The sequence below is a fragment of the Giraffa tippelskirchi genome, chromosome 2 (genome assembly GCF_054371585.1).
Source record: "Giraffa tippelskirchi isolate mGirTip1 chromosome 2, T2T-mGirTip1v1.2.pri, whole genome shotgun sequence".
NCBI classification, from domain to species: domain Eukaryota; kingdom Metazoa; phylum Chordata; class Mammalia; order Artiodactyla; family Giraffidae; genus Giraffa; species Giraffa tippelskirchi.
In genome coordinates this window covers 127,420,510-127,440,352 of record NC_137276.1, presented here as the reverse complement: position 1 = coordinate 127,440,352, position 19,843 = coordinate 127,420,510, and the positions used below count along the sequence as shown (strand labels likewise).

The 19,843-nt window shown below is 39.3% G+C and overlaps 1 protein-coding gene across 2 annotated transcripts in view; it reads left to right on the top strand.

The window, feature by feature from the left end:
- Window positions 1-5,585: 5,585 nt before the first annotated feature.
- Window positions 5,586-19,843, top strand: part of VEPH1 (ventricular zone expressed PH domain containing 1) — a 255,130-nt gene continuing 240,872 nt past the window's right edge. For both annotated transcript variants that reach the window (XM_081570622.1, XM_081570620.1), the window contains exon 1: window positions 5,586-5,880. In XM_081570622.1, coding sequence (XP_081426748.1) covers window positions 5,692-5,880 — 189 coding nt within the window. In that variant the 5' untranslated portion in view covers window positions 5,586-5,691. The remainder of the gene's footprint in view (window positions 5,881-19,843) is intronic.

Here is a 19,843-nt window from a genome sequence, read left to right as displayed (position 1 = left end):
CTGGAGTATCAATCGATGAAGCAGGATAAGCATGTTCTGAGAGTTGGACTATAAAGAAATCACCGAAGAACTGATGCTTTTGAATTGTGCTGTTGGAGAAGATTCTTGGGAGTCCCTTGGGCTGCAAGATCAAACCAGTCAATCCTAAAGGAAATCAATCCTGAATATTCATTGGAAGGACTGATGCTGAAGCTGAAGCTCCAATACTTTGGCCACCCGATGTGAAGAGCTGACTCATTGGAAAAGACCCTGATGCTGGAAAGGATTGAAGGCAGGAGGAGAAGGGGACGACAGAGGATGAGATGGTTGGATGGCATCACTGACTCGATGGACATGAGTTTGAGCAAGCTCCAGGAGAACAGGGAAGCCTGGCGTGCTGCAGTCCATGGGGTCGCAAAGAGTCTGACACAACTGAGTGACTGAACTGAACTGAACTGAACTGGAGTATTGGGTAGTGTTTAAAGAATTAATACCAATCTAATATGTCTGGTCCAAGAACCTTCCAGCAAATAAAATGGGAGAAAAGGGAGTGGGGGTATAGTATACAGCTTTGTTGAGTAAGTCTGTTTTGTTTATTAGCAACTGCCTGCATTCTGAAAGTTTCAACAATGTTAATCTGGAGGCAGAGCAAGAGATGACTTCTTTAAGAGCTGTGGCTCATCCTGGACAAACACTCAGCTTTTCAAACTCTGTATGGGACATCTCAAGGGGGAGGGAAGTGTTAATTAAACTGCAATTCTTCCCCCCTTCCGGACGTTGAGAAAGGTCCCCCAATGGGCACGCCATTCACCTGTTTGAGTTCCTACTGAAGCCATGTTCTCTACATAGCTTTTCTTTCCCTCAATTCTTCTCAGGCAAAGTATAGATTTCCCTGAACACAGGCAGTTTTGTTTTCACTGTTAAAAACAACTCCGCTTTACTGGAGCAGGCTGTTTCACCCCAGGAAACAGAGCCTTTCACTCAGAGGTAACTCTCCACTGGGTGAGGAGCAGCCTGTCACCTGACCGCTCCGGAGCTGCCGGTGGCATATCGGGCTGCATTCCTAGAATTCTTCCGCCAGGCGCCACAATGAACAACTTCAGGTTCACTGAGCTGAGTGGATTCCACTCGAGGTGCCCTCGGACTCCGATGCCCACCCAGCCTCAAAATAGATCGCTGAGTACCCGCAAGCGCCCCTATGAGGAGCAGCACGCAGGTAAAGCGCGTTTGCTGGGGACAGCTGGGATTCCCGGAAATGTATCCCCCAAGGTGCAGAAACATTTCTCTTTTGGGGGTTCTATTTCTCCATACAGAAATGCGACTTGTCAACCAACACTTGCTTAAGAAATGTAGACTGAATAATGAGAACTCGGGCTTCAGATTAGGGTCTCTTATTAAAGATCAGGGAAAGAAATTAGGAGAGTCAAAGTCGGGGATAAAAAGGAATTTTATAAGCCTGTTTTTGTAATACAGAAAGTACCAGATTTGGAGGCTGACCTACTTGGATGTGAATCTTGGCTCTGTCACCTGGGGCATGATATTTAACCTCACCAGTCCTGTTTCCTCTTTGGTAGTAGTACCTACCTGCAGGGTTGATGGGAAAACTGAGAACAAAGTGTTCAGCAAAGAACTCGGTACAGAGGAAGTGTCCTAGTGTGTGTATATACACGTGCTTCTGTGTGTGTACGGCAGGTGCATACATCCACATATGGAGAGGCCACAGGACTACGACATTCATAAGAGCAGGAAGTTTCTCAGAAGATGAGGTAAATTTTGATGTGGCTCTAACCCTCTGGGCTGTTGCAAAAAGAGAAGTTAGAAAAACTACACACCTGAGCAAAACATTGACCAGATCTGCTGAAAGATAAATAACATGCCTTGTTGATTCTTGTCCAGGAAAGGGCAGACTGGATGCAGGGCACTCTTTAGATGAGGACGGATGGGAAGGGAGGCAGCTCAGTAATTATCATATACAGTCATGTACTCACCTGCGCTCAGTCCTGAGAGAGCTTTGTCCTGGGAGATCAACTGCTTTCAATCCTGGCTCTGCAACTTACTCAGCAGATCCCCATGGACTGCTTGTTTTCATCTCTGAACATCAGTTTCTCATCACATGGAATTGTCCTGAGAATTCAGTGACTCATTATTTGGGAAGCTCTTAGAATAGTGCCTGACTCATGGTAAACACCCACTGAACACCAGCTGGTGGTGTCATTATTTTACAAAGTGCTTTTTTGTGTGTTATCTGCTTTGATCTTCAAAAAGATAAGATAGATTTGGTGTGTCTTGGACCCACTTTGTTGATGAGAAAATTGAGGCTTGGGAAAGGAAGAGCATGAAGCAAAGGCCCCACAACTACTGAGTAGCTGAGCTAGAACTTCAATCTGGGTTCCCAGACAAGTAGGTGACCTAGTATGCACTGGGCACACATGCGTTGAAGGAAACCTCTCCTAATAGTTTTGGCTGAATACCATTTCCTGCACATAACTATTTCCTTATTATTTTCCCCTAGGAGATATCTCTCTCCCTCATACTTCCCCAAACTTCCTTTTGTAGTCTCAGGGGACTTTTTTCTGGGTCATCCTTGTAATGTAGAATGTTTGGTACAAGTCTTCTCTTTCACTCCCTCACCCCTGGATGTGTGAATGTCTTCATGTACAGCTGTGTGTTGAACAATGATGTTGCACATGGCAGACACACAATTGGAAGCATGAGTGTGGGGCTCCACACCGGGTGTCACTGCAGGTGTAAAAAGAAAAGAAGGAACCCAGGAGAACCCTGTGCTTCTCCAGCACGTATTTCTGCTTCTTCTCAGAGCTCCAGCTCTGCTAGGTCTGGGGCAGCTGAATCTGCTGCTGGAAGTGCCTGATATTGACCAACGAGCTGACTGGTTAAGGTCCATCCAATGTCTTACTTTCCTGAATATTATTTCACGGAGACACTGTCATTGCAAATGTCTGAGGCTGGGGGATAGGGACAGCAGGGGCAAATCCAGGAAAACATCACCCTAATTTTTCTTGTAGATACTATAATTCACCCTTTCACATTTACCAGGGTGCAAAGTACTTTGTGGGCTTCTCGGGTGGTGTTAGAGGTAAAGAACCCACCCACCAATGTAGGTGATGTGAGAAATACTGATTTGATCCCTGGGTCAGGAAGAGCCCCTGGAGGAGAGCATGGCAACCCACTCCGGTACTCTAGCCTGGAGAATCCTGTGAACAGAGGAGCGTGGTGGGCTACAGTCCATAGAGTCGCAAAGAGTGAGACACGACCGAAGCAACTTAGCACAGCATAGCACAAAGTACTTTGTAGGAGCCTCATTCTCTGCTCACTCCAGCCCCTGAAATCTTCCTACTGCTCTTGTTCTTTTCTCATCCTCTAAGCCTCTCTTCTTTGTCACATTTCTGCTCTTTGATTGCCCTAAATCCCAGGGTATATATGGACAAGGATGCAGGGTCAGTGTAGGAGGGAAGAGGAATTCATTTTCTTGCTTTATGACCCTACCCATATCTTCATCCTTAAATGTTAACAATGCTCTCTCTTCCTAACAGTTGCCTCACATGGAGCCTTACGTGTCATCATCAGTCCATGGTGGTTATAAACTGGGAGCCTAGCTCTCAGTTTATAGTCCAAATCCCAACTCTCCAATCTCCTAGCTCTGTATCTTGAACAAGTTATTTAATGCCTTGGATTCCTCATCTATGGGCTTCCCTTGTGGCTCAGATGGTAAAGAATCTGCCTGCAATGTTGGAGACCTGGGTTTGATCCCTGGGTTGGGAAGATTCCTTAGAGAAGGGAAAGGCTACCCACTCCAGTATTCTGGTCTGGAGAATTCCATGGACTGTATAGTCCATGGGGTCGCAAAGAGTCAGACACGACTGAGCGACTTTCATACACATACATACATACCTCATCTATAAAATAGGAATGACATATCCTCATAGCATTGTTATGAGGATTTAAATGAGTTAGTGTTTACAAAGTATCCAGGGCCTGGCATATAGACAGACATATCTAAATATTGGGCCTCATTTTAGAAAAGTGACACTCTAAACTTTCTATGGAGAAGGGACTAGCAACCCACTCAAGTATTCTTGCCTGGGAAATCCCATGGACAGTGAAGCCTGGTGGGCTACAGTCCATGGGGTTGCAAAAGAGTCAGACACAACTTAGCAGCTAAACAACAACAATACTTTCTAAATTTTTCTGAAGCTGGTAGATAGTGCAAAATTTTCATGTACGCAATACTATCCTTGAAATCTCTTCAGTGGCCTATGAATTGCACCATTTGGAATACTACTGATTGTTTCTTTGTTAAGTGCCTGATGAGTGCCTTGCCATTTAGAGAGCATACAGTATGGAATGTATGTATCTTTAAACTTGAAAACTGCGTTCAGCACCAAGAGATGCTGTCTCAGTGATAGCTCAGGGGAAGGTCTGAGACACCCAAGGGAGCAGCAGACTCTCCTTTTCACGCTTGTTCTGGGGACCACATTCAGACTGAAATGCTGGGCAGAATTGCCCGCTGCTTATGTTACATAAATCACTCTCAGCTCTCACTCTCTGAACACGTGGTGGCATTTTTAAGTTACCTGTATGTATGAGGTGGCTCCATTCTCATGTAAACTGCAGGAGAGCCCACTGACCTGAGATCAGAACAGTACCGCCACAGCTACCAGGGGTCTTGAAGAAGTCTGAAACCTCCCTGGCTATGAAATGATTGCTCAGGTCTCTACTAGAACAAATGATCTGTGGTTTTATTAAGCCCAGAAGGAAGCTGATGAGAATAATCAGTTATTTAATTGGTACCATTATCTTAATCTCTGTGGGCTGTTAACTGAGTAGAGACTACAGTGGGACTTTATTATTTCAACTGTGGGAACAGAGGGAGGATTGCCAGATCCCCAGACCCTTCCTCTTCAGCCTTCATTGCAATATTCTCACCTTCAAGCTCTGTGTTCAAGTTCACGCTCATGTTCTGTAGAGATTTATCTAGTGTCACACTCCCAGGCAGAATTCTTTATTTCAGAATTCTTTATTTCACTGCCATTTGTTTAGAGAGTACATAAGAACTGAGGATTGAGATCACCTTCTGGATTGAGGTTTAGGAAGTTTCTGTTGTCAATATAGCACAGAAGCCCAGCCAAAAAAGGTAAGTTAGGCATCAGTTTCCACATCTAGGAAACAGGTATTGGGTCTAAAAGGCGTTTCCTGTGTTCTCTCCTTTCATTGTCCTTTTCTGTTTGGTTTCCATGAGAGTCTATTTGGGGAAATCTGGCAAGTATTGGGCCTATTTGTTGCTGGTCCACGTGTTTCCTTGTGGCAGGAAGAGGAGAAGGATATAGAAAGGAGAAAAGCAGGTTCTTAAAAAGCTGCTTTTTAAGGATCAAATTAAATCCTGGAAAAATAGAATCATCTTTGACAGGGCTTTTTGAGACAAAATAAGAAAACAGTTCTTTTGAAGGTCATCAAGCCAAAATCTGTTGTTCCATGCACATTTCCAAATGTTTTTTTCTTTTCCTCTCTCTCTGCTGGGCACCAAGTTCACATTCTGAGCTCATGACATTCAACTAATGGCTGTCTTGTGTCATTTGTTTCTCTTGCAGAGAGTGTCAAAGAAAACCTCAAAGTCTGGAGAAAAATGATCTTTCAAGGAATATGAAGTCTATGGCCTGCCACATGTTTTGGTCTCACTAACCTCTGCTGACTGAGATGCATGGCCCTGGGCCTGCAGGCAGTCCACTGATCATCAGACCCTTCAGCATGCATCAACTGTTCAGACTGGTCTTGGGACAAAAAGACCTTTCGCGAGCCGGAGACCTGTTCTCCTTAGAGGACTCTGAGATTGAAGACAGCCTGACAGAAGCTTTGGAGCAAATCAAAATCATTAGCTCATCTTCAGTAAGTAAACTAGCTTGTAGACTAGATCCCTGAAACAATTTATTCTGGAGCTAAATGGTTGTACATATTCTGGGGGAAAGATCTTTGCAGAGGAAAGAGGAAGGACCACTCAGGTTGGTCTCTCGTAACTCTGCCCTGTGGTTTAGTTGGCATCTAAGAAATAACACCAGGGTATCTTTGACTTGAGGGGGAGGGGGCAGTCAGAATACCTTTTGTCCATTCATGGAGACCAGAACTCTGGAAATGGCAGGCCAGAGTGGAATTCTCAAAAGAAAAAAAAAAAAAGATTGTCTAAAAGTTGTTTCTGTATCCTTGAGATGACATGGAGATGAGGGTGCAAATCTGAGGAAAAGCAGACCCACAAAGCTGCACAAGAGCATCAGTAAACAAAGCAGGGTGTTGGGTGGGAGCTGAATAATGAACGAAGGCAAGATGACACCTCCTGCCATGCAGGCAACACGAGACAAGGATAACCATCACTCTACTGCCAGAAGTGACAGTTGCCCAAGGCTTAATAATGCTGATTCTGTTTACTTCCATATAATCTCCATGTTTTTTAACCTCTCCTTGTTCTTTTTTCTATACTCCCCCCATTTAATTCAAATCACCCATTATTACACCCCAATTGTGATCAGACAAATTTAAAATCTCCATCAACCCTCCCATTCTTGCACTTCTCCTCAATGTCAAGATTATATATCCTGAAAGCACGTCTCAAAGAGAGTGGATGTAGAGTGTCCAAGGTGGCTTGATGTTGACCTTCTTGGTTGTGCTTAGAGATTGGTCCCATTTCAAAGGCCAAGACCACCTAGTATCCCCTCCCATCCTCTCAGCTCAACAGCTTCTCCCAACACTTGGCACAAACATGTGCCAAGGAAAGGAAAGAGACTGGACTTGAGCCATAAAATACTGAATAGCAAATATGTACATATTTCAGAGATAACAGCTTTCTTCCATATCATAATGAAAAGATGTTTAAAAGGCATAATAGCAACGAGTGCAGCTTCCTCCTCAAATCTGTCAGCATGTTCTCTTTTGGGCTGCCATTAACATGCCAAGTCCCCCCAGTGACCAGTGAAGTCATTGCCTTAACAGTCTTCTTTTCTCAGGTAATGTCTTTGACAGCAATTTTGTGTCCAGAAAATTAATCAACTTAGTCTGACTCAAAAAAAACAGAGCATTTCTCTGGTACATTTCCACTTTCTGGGTAGGATGTGCATGCTATTTCCAACAATGCCTTCCTTCACATTCCTCTGGAAATAAATTGGCTGAATATACTACTGATTTCATCTAATAGAAAATACGTATATGCATGTGTATACAAATACCTATGTCTGAATCTGTATTTCCCTGAAGCCTATTTCCACTAGAGGTCACTAGTGTCAGAGATTTCTTTTGTTTCTCATCAATTGCTTTGTCTCACAGATGACAAATTCAGAATTTTAGGACTGGTGAGTTCTATTATGTGTCTCCAATTTTAACCATTAAGGCTGGTACCTCCTTTGTCTTCAAGAGCATTGTTCATCCTTTAAGCCCTCCACTCAGCATCCCAACTAGTAGGTCTGGAGAGCTAGTAGTTCTCCCGCGATCCTCATTTACTAACTTCTGTCACACCCTGTTTCTTCCATTCTCTGTCTGTACCAGGTGGCACAGTTGGTAAAGAATCCACCTGCCAATACAGGAGACATAGGTTTGATCCCTGAGTTGGGAAGATCTCCTGGAGTAGGGAATAGCAACCCACTCCAGTATTCTTGCCTGAAAAATCCCATGAACAGAGAAGCCTGGTGGGCTACAGTCCATGTAGTTGCAAAGAGTCAGACACAAACTGAGCACACACAGACACACACACAACTGTGGCACAGAGTAGATAAGTGGCAGAAAGAAAAGAATCAATTTTTTTAAGAGAGTTTTGATCATGCAGGTCAATCCAGTTTTTAAATGCAGGAATCATGTTGATCAATCCAGTTTTTAAGTTGCTCATCAATTCTACTTATAAATATGTCCCTGTTAGCATTCCTTCCCTCCTCCCACCCTTTAAAAGTCAGTTCAAGTTTCATTGTTCCTGAAACGATTTCTAGTGTGTCTAGTTCTTAGTGATTGCTTCTTTCCAAAAAGACTTAATTACCCTTTTGCATTATAGTCCGTTCTTATAGAAAGTCATCTATTCATACATCCTCAAGTGCGACCTCTACATGGGGGAATCCCAGATCTATGTTTTCAGCCTTCACATCTCTTGCTAAACTTCAAGCTCATACTAATTGATATCCACCACCTCAAATTCTTATATCTAAATTAGAAGTTATCACCTTTCTTCCATTTATACTACCTTTTCCCTAGATCTCCAGGTTTGAAACCTGGAGTCATTCTTGACCTCTTTCTCTCATTCTCTCCTTTCCCTGTGAGTTCTGTAGCACTGCCTCAGAAATGCCTCTTCATCTGCTCCTTCTGTTCCCTTCCCACTGCTATCACCTTGGTTTAGGCTCTCAGACCAATTGATCTCCCTGCCTTTAGCCTTGCCTTTCTGTAGTTCAATCTACTAACAATTACCAGCTTAAATTTCCCAAGCCAGATTTTGTTACCTGTCTCTCCATTGTTCATGCCCTTTCCGTGATGTCTCAGTGACTGTGACATTCAATGACCAATACCAACAATTAGAGCCCTGAACCACAGTGCCTACTCTGTAGCTTCTTCCTTGGAGCTGCATCCCATCCTTCCCTTGTAACCAAGACCCAATAAATATTCCTTCTTAGACCTTTACTAATGACCTTGTATCTCAGTAATCAATTCCACCTCTCAGTTCAGTTCAGTCACTCAGTCGTGTCTGACTCTTTGCGACCCCATGGACTGCAGCACTCCAGGCCTCCCTGTCCATCATCAACTCCCAGTGTTTACTCAAACTCATGTCCATTGAGTCAGTGATGCCATCCAAACATCTCATCCTCTGTCGTCCCCTTCTCCTCCCACCTTCAATCTTTCCCAGCATCAGGGTCTTTTCAAATGAATCAGTTCTTCGCATCAGTTCCTCCTTATAAACATAAAACTGAACGAGACCTTCTAAACTGTCTTTTCCAACTTCCTTCCAGCACAGAAATCCCTTCTTTAGGATTCTTGGCAACCAGGTGGCCTCTCCTATTTTTGCAATGATGAGAACATGCTAGGTTTCTGACTTTTTTTCCTGCTCGTCCATTTTCCTTTAGTAAATTGTCCCTTTCCATTGCATGAAGCCTTCCTTGATGGGGTCTTGAATCAAGGTTCTCTACCTTGCCCTTGCCAGGGAAGGGGGAAAACAGGAGTGAGGGACACTTGACCCAAGATATGCCGATCAGATTTTCTTTCCCAGTGATTCTAGGAAAGAAATTAGCAAAGGGTGAGTTATTATGATGATGGTATTCCAAAGAGACAGTCCTCACTTTCTGCCCTTCTGTGACTATAGCTGCCTCAGTCATTGCCTTTCTAAGGCTAAGTACTACAAATTCCCCTTGAAATCTGTCAGCCACCTCTTATCTTTTAATTATTTTATTTATTTTGCTTCAGTTATCCAGATTTTTTCTGCTGTTTATGATCAAAGAATCCTAACAAAGAGATAGTTTGTTCTACTGTTGGAAGGTGAAATTGTTAGTGTGTTTTTCCTTTTGTTCTAATAAAATCTCTCTCTTTATAAATATTTTCTGTCTATTATCCTTTAGTCTGGTCTCTGCCCTTAACAATCAAGAGAATTAAACCTCTGTTGCTACAAGAAGAACTTTAAACATATGCAGGTAGGTATCAAGTCTCATCTCTGGCTTCTATCTTCCCAGTTGACTATCGTTTCTGTCCTTATATTTTCCCCTGACAAAGGAAGGCCCTGTAGCAGACAAAAGTTACACCAGTCTCTGGTCTGAAAACACAATTTTGTCAGTACATGAAAAATGCTATTTAAATCATGGTGTCAGAAATATAAAATAGAATGCTGACAGTGATTTATAATGAAAAGTATAACTCATGTCTATCAGAATTCTTGTGTGTTCCATGCTGTTCTTGCTAAGTTTGTTTACTCAGTCTGTCTCTGTTACTGACTAGGCTTCTTCCTCCTGTATTTTAATCATATTTTAGCCCTACCTCTCTGAGATTGTATTTAACTCACCTGTAAAGTCACCCATGTACAGGTTGTGCCTTGGGTTAGCCTGCAGGGCTGTTTGTTTGTTTAATCCTCACAGGGAAATCTCTTTTCCAGATTCTTGGAGGCTGCCTCATTGTAGCTCCCAAAGATTGTCTACATTCTCAGCATTCTGGGTACCTTCCCCTGGAATCTTTTATATTTATTATTGTAATTTATCATTGCCTACTACTTGAACCAATTGTTTGAAACAGTTGCTGATACTAGTCAGATACTTTGTTTCTAAAGCTTCTTTTCAACAGTAACATGGTGTAGTTGGCCACATTTATCCTGTGATATGCCAAGACCCTCAGATTGAATCAAGACTTGAAATTAGATAACTTGAAAATGTTATTATGTCACATTTTAAACCATTGAAATAATATTCTTGTCTCATTCTAGAATATCTATATCTTTGAAAAAACTATGATTCTGGGAATTCCCTGGTTGTCCAGTGGTTAGGACTCTGTACTTTCACTGTCAAGGGTCCAGGTTTGATCCTTAGTCAGGGAACTAGGATCCCACGTCCGAGTAATGTGGCCAAATTAAAGAAAAACAAACAAACAAACCATGATTCTGTCCAGTACATTAGTTATCTTTCCCAGCTTTGTATAATCTAGACATTTAGTAAGCAAGGCTTTAGTCCTTCCCCCAAAATCACTCACAAAAGAATAGAAGATCACTAGATTCTGCTCTGCAGTCCATGCATCAGTTACTCCAAAACAGAGCTGGAAAATATTTTATCTTTAGGCTTGCTTTGAGAAAATGACTTATTCAGAATTCTACGTTCCCAAATATGCCTTTACGTCTTGTCTTTTCATTTCAAGTCCTTTCTGGAATACCCTTACCTAATAGTTCATTTCTTCTACTACTAGGCTCTCCTTCCAGATTCCTCAGGTCAGACTGTCTCCCTGTCCACTTAGACTCTTCCCACATTCTCAACACCACCTTTCCTTTGATGCTCACTCATACCTAATCGATCTAGCCACCTTCCAGTTCTCTTTAATTTTTTTAACAATAAAAAATGTTAAGTACACAAAAATCACCCAGTTTAAGAAATTAAACAACATTGTTGTCACCTGCATGTTTCTCTCTTCCCCTTCAATACTCCTCCCTTTCCTCTCTTAAGGTAACCAATATCCTGTTGTGGTATTTATCCATATGTGTTTTTACTTCTGTGCTGCATATGCGTGGCTCAAAAATGATTTATAGCATTGTAGTTCATGTTTTTAAACTTTATATAAATGATGTAGTAAGGCTCAATATTATGTCCTTGGGGTTTATCTATGTCACTGTGTGTGGTCCCAATTCATTTGTTTGCGGTGCAGTACAGTGTTCCATCACATGGCCATGCCACGGTTTACTTATCCAGGCTTCTTTTGATGGATATTCACTATTCTAACAGGGCCACAGTGAACATTCTTATAATTAACAATTTTGGCAGCTGTGCTTAATATCTATTGTACACAATCAGTAGTGAAACAACTAATTTTAGGGTTTCATATACTTTCAATTTTCTGATAAACCACCAAATTGCTCTCCAATATAGCTTCACCAATTTATACTCTTATCAGTCATGTAGAAGAGTCTCAGTGGCTTTATTTCCTGATCAATACTTGCTTTTATCAGATTTTTAAAATTTTTGTCCGTTTAAGTGAAGCAGTGTCTGTTTGATATTTAAACCTGCACTACTTTCATTATTGAGGAGTCTGACCACTTTTTCATGTGTTTATTTGCTATTTGCATTTAAATTTCCTTTTCATTAAAGTACTTCCTTAAGGTTTGGGCTTTTTTTTTTTTTTCATTTTTCTCTTGAGGTTTAAGAAGAATCTTTCTTATTAATTTAAAGGGGGTTTCTCTGTATATCTTTCTATGAATTTTTGTCACTTTTTACATGTTGCACACCTCTTACTCCTCAAGTATAGCTTGCCTTTTACTGTAACATCTTGATATCCAATAGGACAAGTACCCTCAAACTCTTTCTTTAAAAGTTCTTTGATTCATTTCTGTTATTTAATAATTTTGCATAAGCTTCTCAAGTTTCATGAATAATTCTGTCAGTATCTTGATTGGAATTTTATTATGTCTATAGATTAATTTGAAGTAAATTAACAACTTTATGGTACTATTTTTTTGTCTGTAGATACTGTGTATCTGTCCATTTATTTTGATCTTCTTCAATATCTTTTAATAAGGTTTTATGATATTTTCCTCAAGGATCTTGAGTCTTATATATCTTTTTAAAAATTTATAAATATTTTATATTTTTAGCCGAAGTTATAAATGGTACCCTTTTAATAATTATATTTTCCAACTATTTTTGAGAAGAGTATAGCATAAATGATACTTTATAGTAATATTATGTCCAATAAACTCCCTCAACTCTCTTATTGCCTGTAATTTTTTCCATTTATTCAACAAATATTTATTAGGCACCAACTATGTGCTAGAGACTCATGCTGGGGACATAGGAGTAAACAAAACAGACAAAATTAACCTGCCATCATAATATATTTAATTGGGTGAGACAGAAACAAAATAAATAAGAAAAATATATAGTATATAAGAAGAGGATAAGAAAATATGCAGAAAAATAAAACAAAGAATGGGAACATAAGATTAGACTTTTGAAAATTATTAAGTAGGGCACACAAGACAGGCCATACTAAGAAGCTAACATTTAAGCAAAACTTGAAGGAGATGAAGGAACATTACCTGTGGATACGTTCAGGAAATCATTTGGGGTAAAGGAACCATCAAGTCAAAGGTCCTTTAGTTGAAGGCAGCCCAGCGTTTTTGAGGAACAGAAAAGAAGTCAGTGTGCTATTAGCAGAGGGAGCAAAGTGGGAAAATCATAGATGAGGTCAGAAGGGAAAGGCAGCTGGATCACTTAGAACCTTGGGCGGAGAGCTGGAGAATTCTGACCAGAGAAGTAATATAATCGACCTTCACTTTTCCTGTTTTGAGAAGAGTCTGCAAAAAAGGCAAAAGTGGAACAGGGAGGCCAATTAACATGCTTCTGCAATAATCTGGATGTAAGAAACAACAGAGACTCCTGGAGTAATAGAAGTGATAAGAAGTGTTCAGATTCTGGATATGTTTTGAAAATGGAGCAAACAAGATTCACTGATATGGATATGACATGTAAAAAGAGAGAGAGAAAGAGAGAGGTGGGGAGGGTTCGAAGATTTAGGGCCTGAAAAACTAGAATGATACAATTATTGTTAAGCAAAATAGAGAGGACTGGGAAGAACAGATTTGGGGGAGGGGTAGAAAGAATCAAGCGTTCTTCAGACACATAAAGTCTGAGCTGTCAGACATCCTAGTGGTGATAAAGTATAGACAGTTGGATGTATGCATCTGGAGGTGAGGAGAGAAGTCTGGGCTGGATATTTTTAATTTTGGAATTCATCAGCCTTGAGACTAGATAGGCTCACCAAGGAAGTCAGTGTAGACAGAAAAGAAGCAAGTCCAAAGACTGAGCCTGGTACTCAAACATCAAGAAGATGATGAAGCAGAACAAATAAAGTTGACTGGGAGAAAGGCTCAGAGAAGGAGGAAGAAAGTCAGAAGAACCTGATGTCCTGAGAGCCAAGTGGAGACACTATTAAGGACAGAGTGATGCCAAACCCTGCCAATAGGTCTTGTGAGGTGGGGACTGAGAACTGACCATTATTCCAGCACATGAAAGTCACTGTGACTTGACAAATGCATTATCAGTGGATAGAGAGGAGTGAAAGCTGGATTGGAGTTAATGACAGAATGGGAGGAGATTTGAAGAAAACGAACTGTGGACACTGCATTTTCCTACTGAAAGCAGTAGGGAAATGGAGTGGTAATTAAAAAGAATAGGGAGTCCAAGAAAGGATTTTTTAAAAAAAGAGAGAAACACATTGTTTGGAACTTTTTATATATACAATCATTGTCTTAAAATAATGACAGCTTTATTTCTTCCTTTTCAATTATTTGATTTCTCTGTCTCATCCTGACTAGCTCTCGAGAACAATGCTGAATAGAATGAGGATAGTGGATATGCTTTTTTCCTTCTTTAAAAGGAGCTTTTTAAATTTTCAGTGTAAGTATAATGTTTGCTCCAGGCTTTTGGTTAATGCCTTTTGTCAGATTAAAAAGGTTTCCTTTTATTCTTATTTTTCTAAGAATTGTTAAAGTTTATTAGCTGCTTCTTCAGCTCTTTTTAGATAATCCTATTTTCCCTTTTAATTTCTTAATGTGGTGAACTGCAGTAATAGATTTCTAAATATAAAACCAGTGTCACACTCCTAGGATAAAATAAAAATGTACATTTATTTTAATACATTTCTTGATTTGATTTGATATTTTCAAAAGAGTTTTGTCCCTGGTGGCTCAGATGGTAAAGAATCTGCCCACATTGCAGGAGACCTGGGTTCGATTCCTAAGTTGGGAATATTCCCTGGAGAAGAGAATGGCAACCCACTCCAGTATTCTTGCCTGGGAAATCCCATGGACAGAGGAGCCTGGCAGATTCCTACAGTCCATGGGTTCACAAAGTTAGACATGACTGAGGGACTAACACTTTTTTGGAGCTGTAAGGTTGGCCTATAATTACCCTCTCTTCTACTAATTTTACCTGGCTTTGATATCAAGGAGAATCCCAGGGATGGGGGAGCCTGGTGGGCTGCCGTCTATGGGGTCGCACAGAGTCGGACACGATTGAAGCGATTTAGCAACAGCAGCAGATATCAAGGTATAAATACTAGTCTCGTAAAATGAGTCGAGAAATATCTCACATTTCTATGATTTACAATTTTATCAGATGGTGATGATCTATTTCTTGATCCCATCAATTCAGTTCAATCACTCAGTCGTGTCCAACACTTTCCGACCCCATGGACTGCAGCACGCCAGGCTTCCCTGTCCATCACCAATTCCGGAAGCTTGCTCAAACTCATGTCCATCAAGTTGGTGATGCCATTCAACCATCTCATCCTCTGTTGTCCCCTTCTCCTCCTGCCTTCAATCTTTTCCAGGATCAGGGTCTTTTACAATGAGTCAGTTCTTTGGATCAGGTGGCCAAAGTATTGGAGTTTCAGCTTCAGTATCGGTCCTTCCAATGAGTATTCAGGACTGATTTCCTTTAGAAAGCGATGAAATCCTCTGGGCACCATGACGTTTTTTGTTTGGTTGGTTGGTTTTTATTTTTTTGGTAGATTTTTAAGGTACTTATTCAATTTCTTTGAAGAAAATTAAAGAATTTTTGTTTCCATCACTTTTGGTAAAATATGATTTCTAGAAAATTGTACATCTTATCTGAGTTTTCAAATTTATTGGCATAAAAATGTTTGTGTTATTCTTATTTTTTGTATTTAACTGCATCTGTATTTAAATGCTCTTTTTCACTATTGTCTTTCATCAAAATTTTCAGAGTTTTGTCTTTTTTTATAGCTTTTAGTTTATTAATCATCTGTAGGATCTTTTTTCTGACTAAATTCTTTTTTAGTGCTTATGATTTTCCTTTTTGTTCTTTCTCGGATTGTATTCTGCTTTTTTCTCCCAACCCCTTCAGGTTTTTTTTTTGTGTGTGTGGTCTTATTTTTTTAATATAAGCATTTAAGACCACAAATTTCTTGTTAAGTACCACTTTGCATCATCCTACAAGTTTTTGAGACATAGTATTTTCATTATGAATTCTAAATTTTTACTTTGATTGTGATTTTCTCTTTGTCACATAAGTTAGAAGTTTGTGCTTTAATTCCTCAGAGAATATTTGTAATCTTCTGTTGTTGAGTTAAAATTTAACTGCACTGTAGTCAAAGAATGTGAACTGCTGCTACTGCTACTGCTAAGTCGCTTCAGTCGTGTCCGACTCTGTGCGACCCCATAGACGGCAGCCCACCAGGCTCCGCCGTCGCTGGGATTCTCCAGGCAAAAATACTGGAGTGGGTTGCCATTTCCTTCTCCAGTGCATGAGAGGGTAAAGTGAAAGTGAAGTCGCTCAGTCGTGTCTGACTCTTAGCGACCCCATGGACTGCAGCCTACCAGGCTCCTCCGTCCATGGGATTTTCCAGGCAAGAGTACTGGAGTGGGATGCCCTTGCCTTCTCCCGAATGTGAACTGCATGATACCAATTGTTTGGACGTGGTTGACTTGCTTTGTAGCATAGTTTATGACTTATTTGTGTACATAATAATAGCTAATGCTTAAGTAGCACTTGCTTTGTTCCAGGAACCCTTCTAATAGCTTGTTGTTGTTGTTGTTTTAGCTGCTGCTCAGTCGTGTCTGACTCTGTAGCCCGCCAGGCTCCTCTTGTCCATGGGATTTCCCAGGCAAGAATTCTGGAATGGGTTGTCATTTCCTCCTCCAGGGCATCTTCCTGAGCCAGAGTCTCCTGTGTCTCCTGCATCACAGGGGGATTCTTTACCCGTTCAGCCATGGGGGAAGCCCAGAAGTGTGAAAGTGCTAGTTTGAAAGAAATTTCAAAGAAATGAATTCATGTCTTGCATAAGATTTTCTTTAAGGCATGGTATAATTCAAAATTAAATGGCAAATTTTTCTCTTTCTTCATAATGGTAGGTCTTGTAATTGGCACTTTTTTTTACATTTGATGAATTACAATGAACTTGTCTAAAGTTATGCAATAGCTCTGTTTTCCTATTATCACAAGGAACTTGGAACACTTTCTTGTCCATCTTATATACTCTTAAGCAGAACTTTTATGCTACCTTGTTTAATGCCCTCAAAACTATTCTTTAAAATTACTGATTTTTTTTTAATTCAGCCAAAGCTTATTTTGAGTACCTAATGTTTCCATGTTTCTTTTCTCCCCATTCCTTTTTAAAATTTTTTTTTCTTCTTTTTGTCTTCTGAATCCAAATTCCTACTTTCTGAAGTATACATTTTGAAGTTCCCTCAGTGAAGGTCTGTTAGTAACAAATTTTCTCAATGTTTTTCTGTTTTCTAGACTTTTTGTCTTCATTTTGCCTTTAATTTTGAATAATTTTCTGGATATACATTTCTAGATGGGCAGCCTTTATATTCCTTGGTAATCTCTACTATTGCTGTTGTGAAATCTGCTGTCAATTTAATTATCATTCCTTTATGCATAGTCTACTTTTTTCTATTTTAATATTTTCCTTGGGTCTTTGATGTTATAGGTTTTTACTATTATGTGTCTAAATGTGGTTTTATTTGTATATTTCTACCTAATCATCATTTCGTGACTTTGAGTTTTATGCCTTTTATCAAATTTTGAAAGTTGTTAAATATTATATCAAATATTACCTTTTCCATTTAATCTCTCCTCCTGGAAATCCCATTTATTTACCTATTTATGCATCCCACAAATATGTTTTGAGTACCTATTATCTTCCAGCAATATTTTAGATGTTGGGAATATAATGGCAAGTAAAGCAGACAACAAACATTGCCCTTATGTCCTTTATATACTATTCTATCCTCCATCTCTCTCTCTCTTTTTAATTGTGATATAGTTGACATGTGGTGGTGGTGGTTTAGTTGCTCAGTCGTGTTCGACTCTTTGCAACCCTATGGACTATAGCCCACCAGGCTCCTCTGTCCATGGGATTCTCCAGGCAAGAATACTGGAGTGGGTTGCCATTAACATTATGTTATTTTCAGGTGTAGAACATGATGATTTGATATTTGTATATATTTCAAAATGGTCACCACAATAAGTCAACATCCATCACCATCAAAGTTATAAATTTTTTCCCTTATGATGATAATTAATAATACTATATTGCATATTTGAAAGTTGCTAAGAGAATAGATCTTAAAGGTTCTCATCACAGGAAAAAAATGTTTTGTAACTCGATGTCTCTTGATCTTTTGTATTTTCCATTGCTACAGAATATACATTGTGTATTTGTTTGTTTGTTTTTTTGGTTTGTTTCCTCGGTTCTAAATTTCAATCCATTCAGTCTTTTTGAGTTGGAATTTAGCTTACATCCAAATTTCATTTGGTTTCCATTCTAAGTTTCATTTGGTTCTTTTTGGCATCTTTCAGGTCCTTTATAAGTGACTTGGTCTTCTCTCATAAAAATATTTTTCTTTATACATTGAATCATTCTGAACATGTAATTGCATAACTTGAAATCAATAGTTTTACTACCTGAAATTTTTGAATTTTTGCTCTAAATTTCATCTGTTGATATGCTTATAATGGCTTATTTACTTGAGTGTTTTATGATTTTGGATTTTTAAGTTGTGTTTAAATAAAGATTTTACTTGTGTGAATACTCAATTGCTTGAGGGTTGAGTGTTTCATCCCTCAAAGTAATTTTATGTTTGCTTCTGCTGAAAGCCCCAGTGGTATTATCATATCTGGGACGGCATTTGGTTTTGTTGTTGTTGTTATTGTTAGTGTATTGACTTTGGAAATTTTTGGAATGATAAAACAAATAAGGCTGTATATAGGTGTGGTTTTTTTAAAGTGGAAAGAGTGATGCAAATATAGAGGATTATTAGTATGGATGCCAATGTAGAATGTGACTATGAGAGGAGAGTAACTCTGTGGTCTTTTTTGTGCTATTATTTAGTGGTTGTAGAAAAATGTATAAATATTATAACCATAGAAGGAAACATTTATAACTCTCTGTAAGTTATAAACCCAAGACTGTCTATTATATGTATAAACCCAAAGTTCTGGTATCCTTAAGAGAAGTAATAAAAATAGTAATAGCTAACCTTTATCTACACTTAGTATGTGCCAGGTATTATTGTAAATCCTTTTCCTGTATGTTAGCTCATTTAATCGCCACAACAGTCATAGGAGGTAAATATTAATAATATTCCAACTTTAAGGATTAGGCAACTGAGTTACACAGAGATAAGTGATTGCCCAAGACTGAGCATGCACACATACAGAGCTGATAAAAGCAGATCATAGCTTTGAACTGGGCAGTCTGACCCAAGAGCCCATGCTCTTAACCACTGTTTATACTTCTCTAAAGGAGGGCACATCTTCTGCCATAAGATGCCTTCCTTCTTCTCACTCAGATCTCTACTTCCATGCCAAATCCACTCTTGCCATCACTGACCATTTTATTTCCAGTGTTCCACCTTCCCTTTTGCCAGTGGGCCATTTCTTGAAGACTGCTTACAGCACAGAGAACGGTGACTGGAAGGTTAACGGATGCTGATGTGGGGGTGTAGTGTCTGTGCAGAATGGGAGTGATCCATTCCGATAAGCAGACCTGGAGCAGCACAATGCGTGGCTTTTTCATTGTTTTTCTCGTCCATTTGACATACCTACCACTTTAGGATAAATTACTTTAAAATTGACAATGACCGGGTCACTGGAAGAATGAATCTCTAAACTCAGCTTGATGAGTTTGTTATTAAATAGATATGGTCCTTGAAAGATACTCATTTTAATATGCATGAGTACTCACTGAATGTTGAACTCAAACATAAACACATACATATGTACACATATATATTTCATAGGAACAGGGTGTTTCCTGGAATGTGAATCAGAAAAACCTAATTTCAAAGCCAATTCATCACCAAAATATTTAAACTATTCAATTACATCATTAAAAGAATTAAAAAGGGTTTTTTTTTTAAAAAAAAATTTTTTTGTCTTTTTTAGTATCTGCTGAAGGAAGCAGTTAACCACTAATTCAGGTTTTCCCTTTTATTGGAGGAATAAATTTTTTAGGGAATAAATTTTTCTTCATGTCATACATAGGAATTTTAATATATAAAGTTTCCAGCTGAAAAATCTCTATAATTTTTAGTTAAGTGGTGTGGAATAAGAAATTATTAGCTTTAAGATGTTCACAATAATAAGAAGTTTCCTAACTGGTTCACCTATGCATAATATAT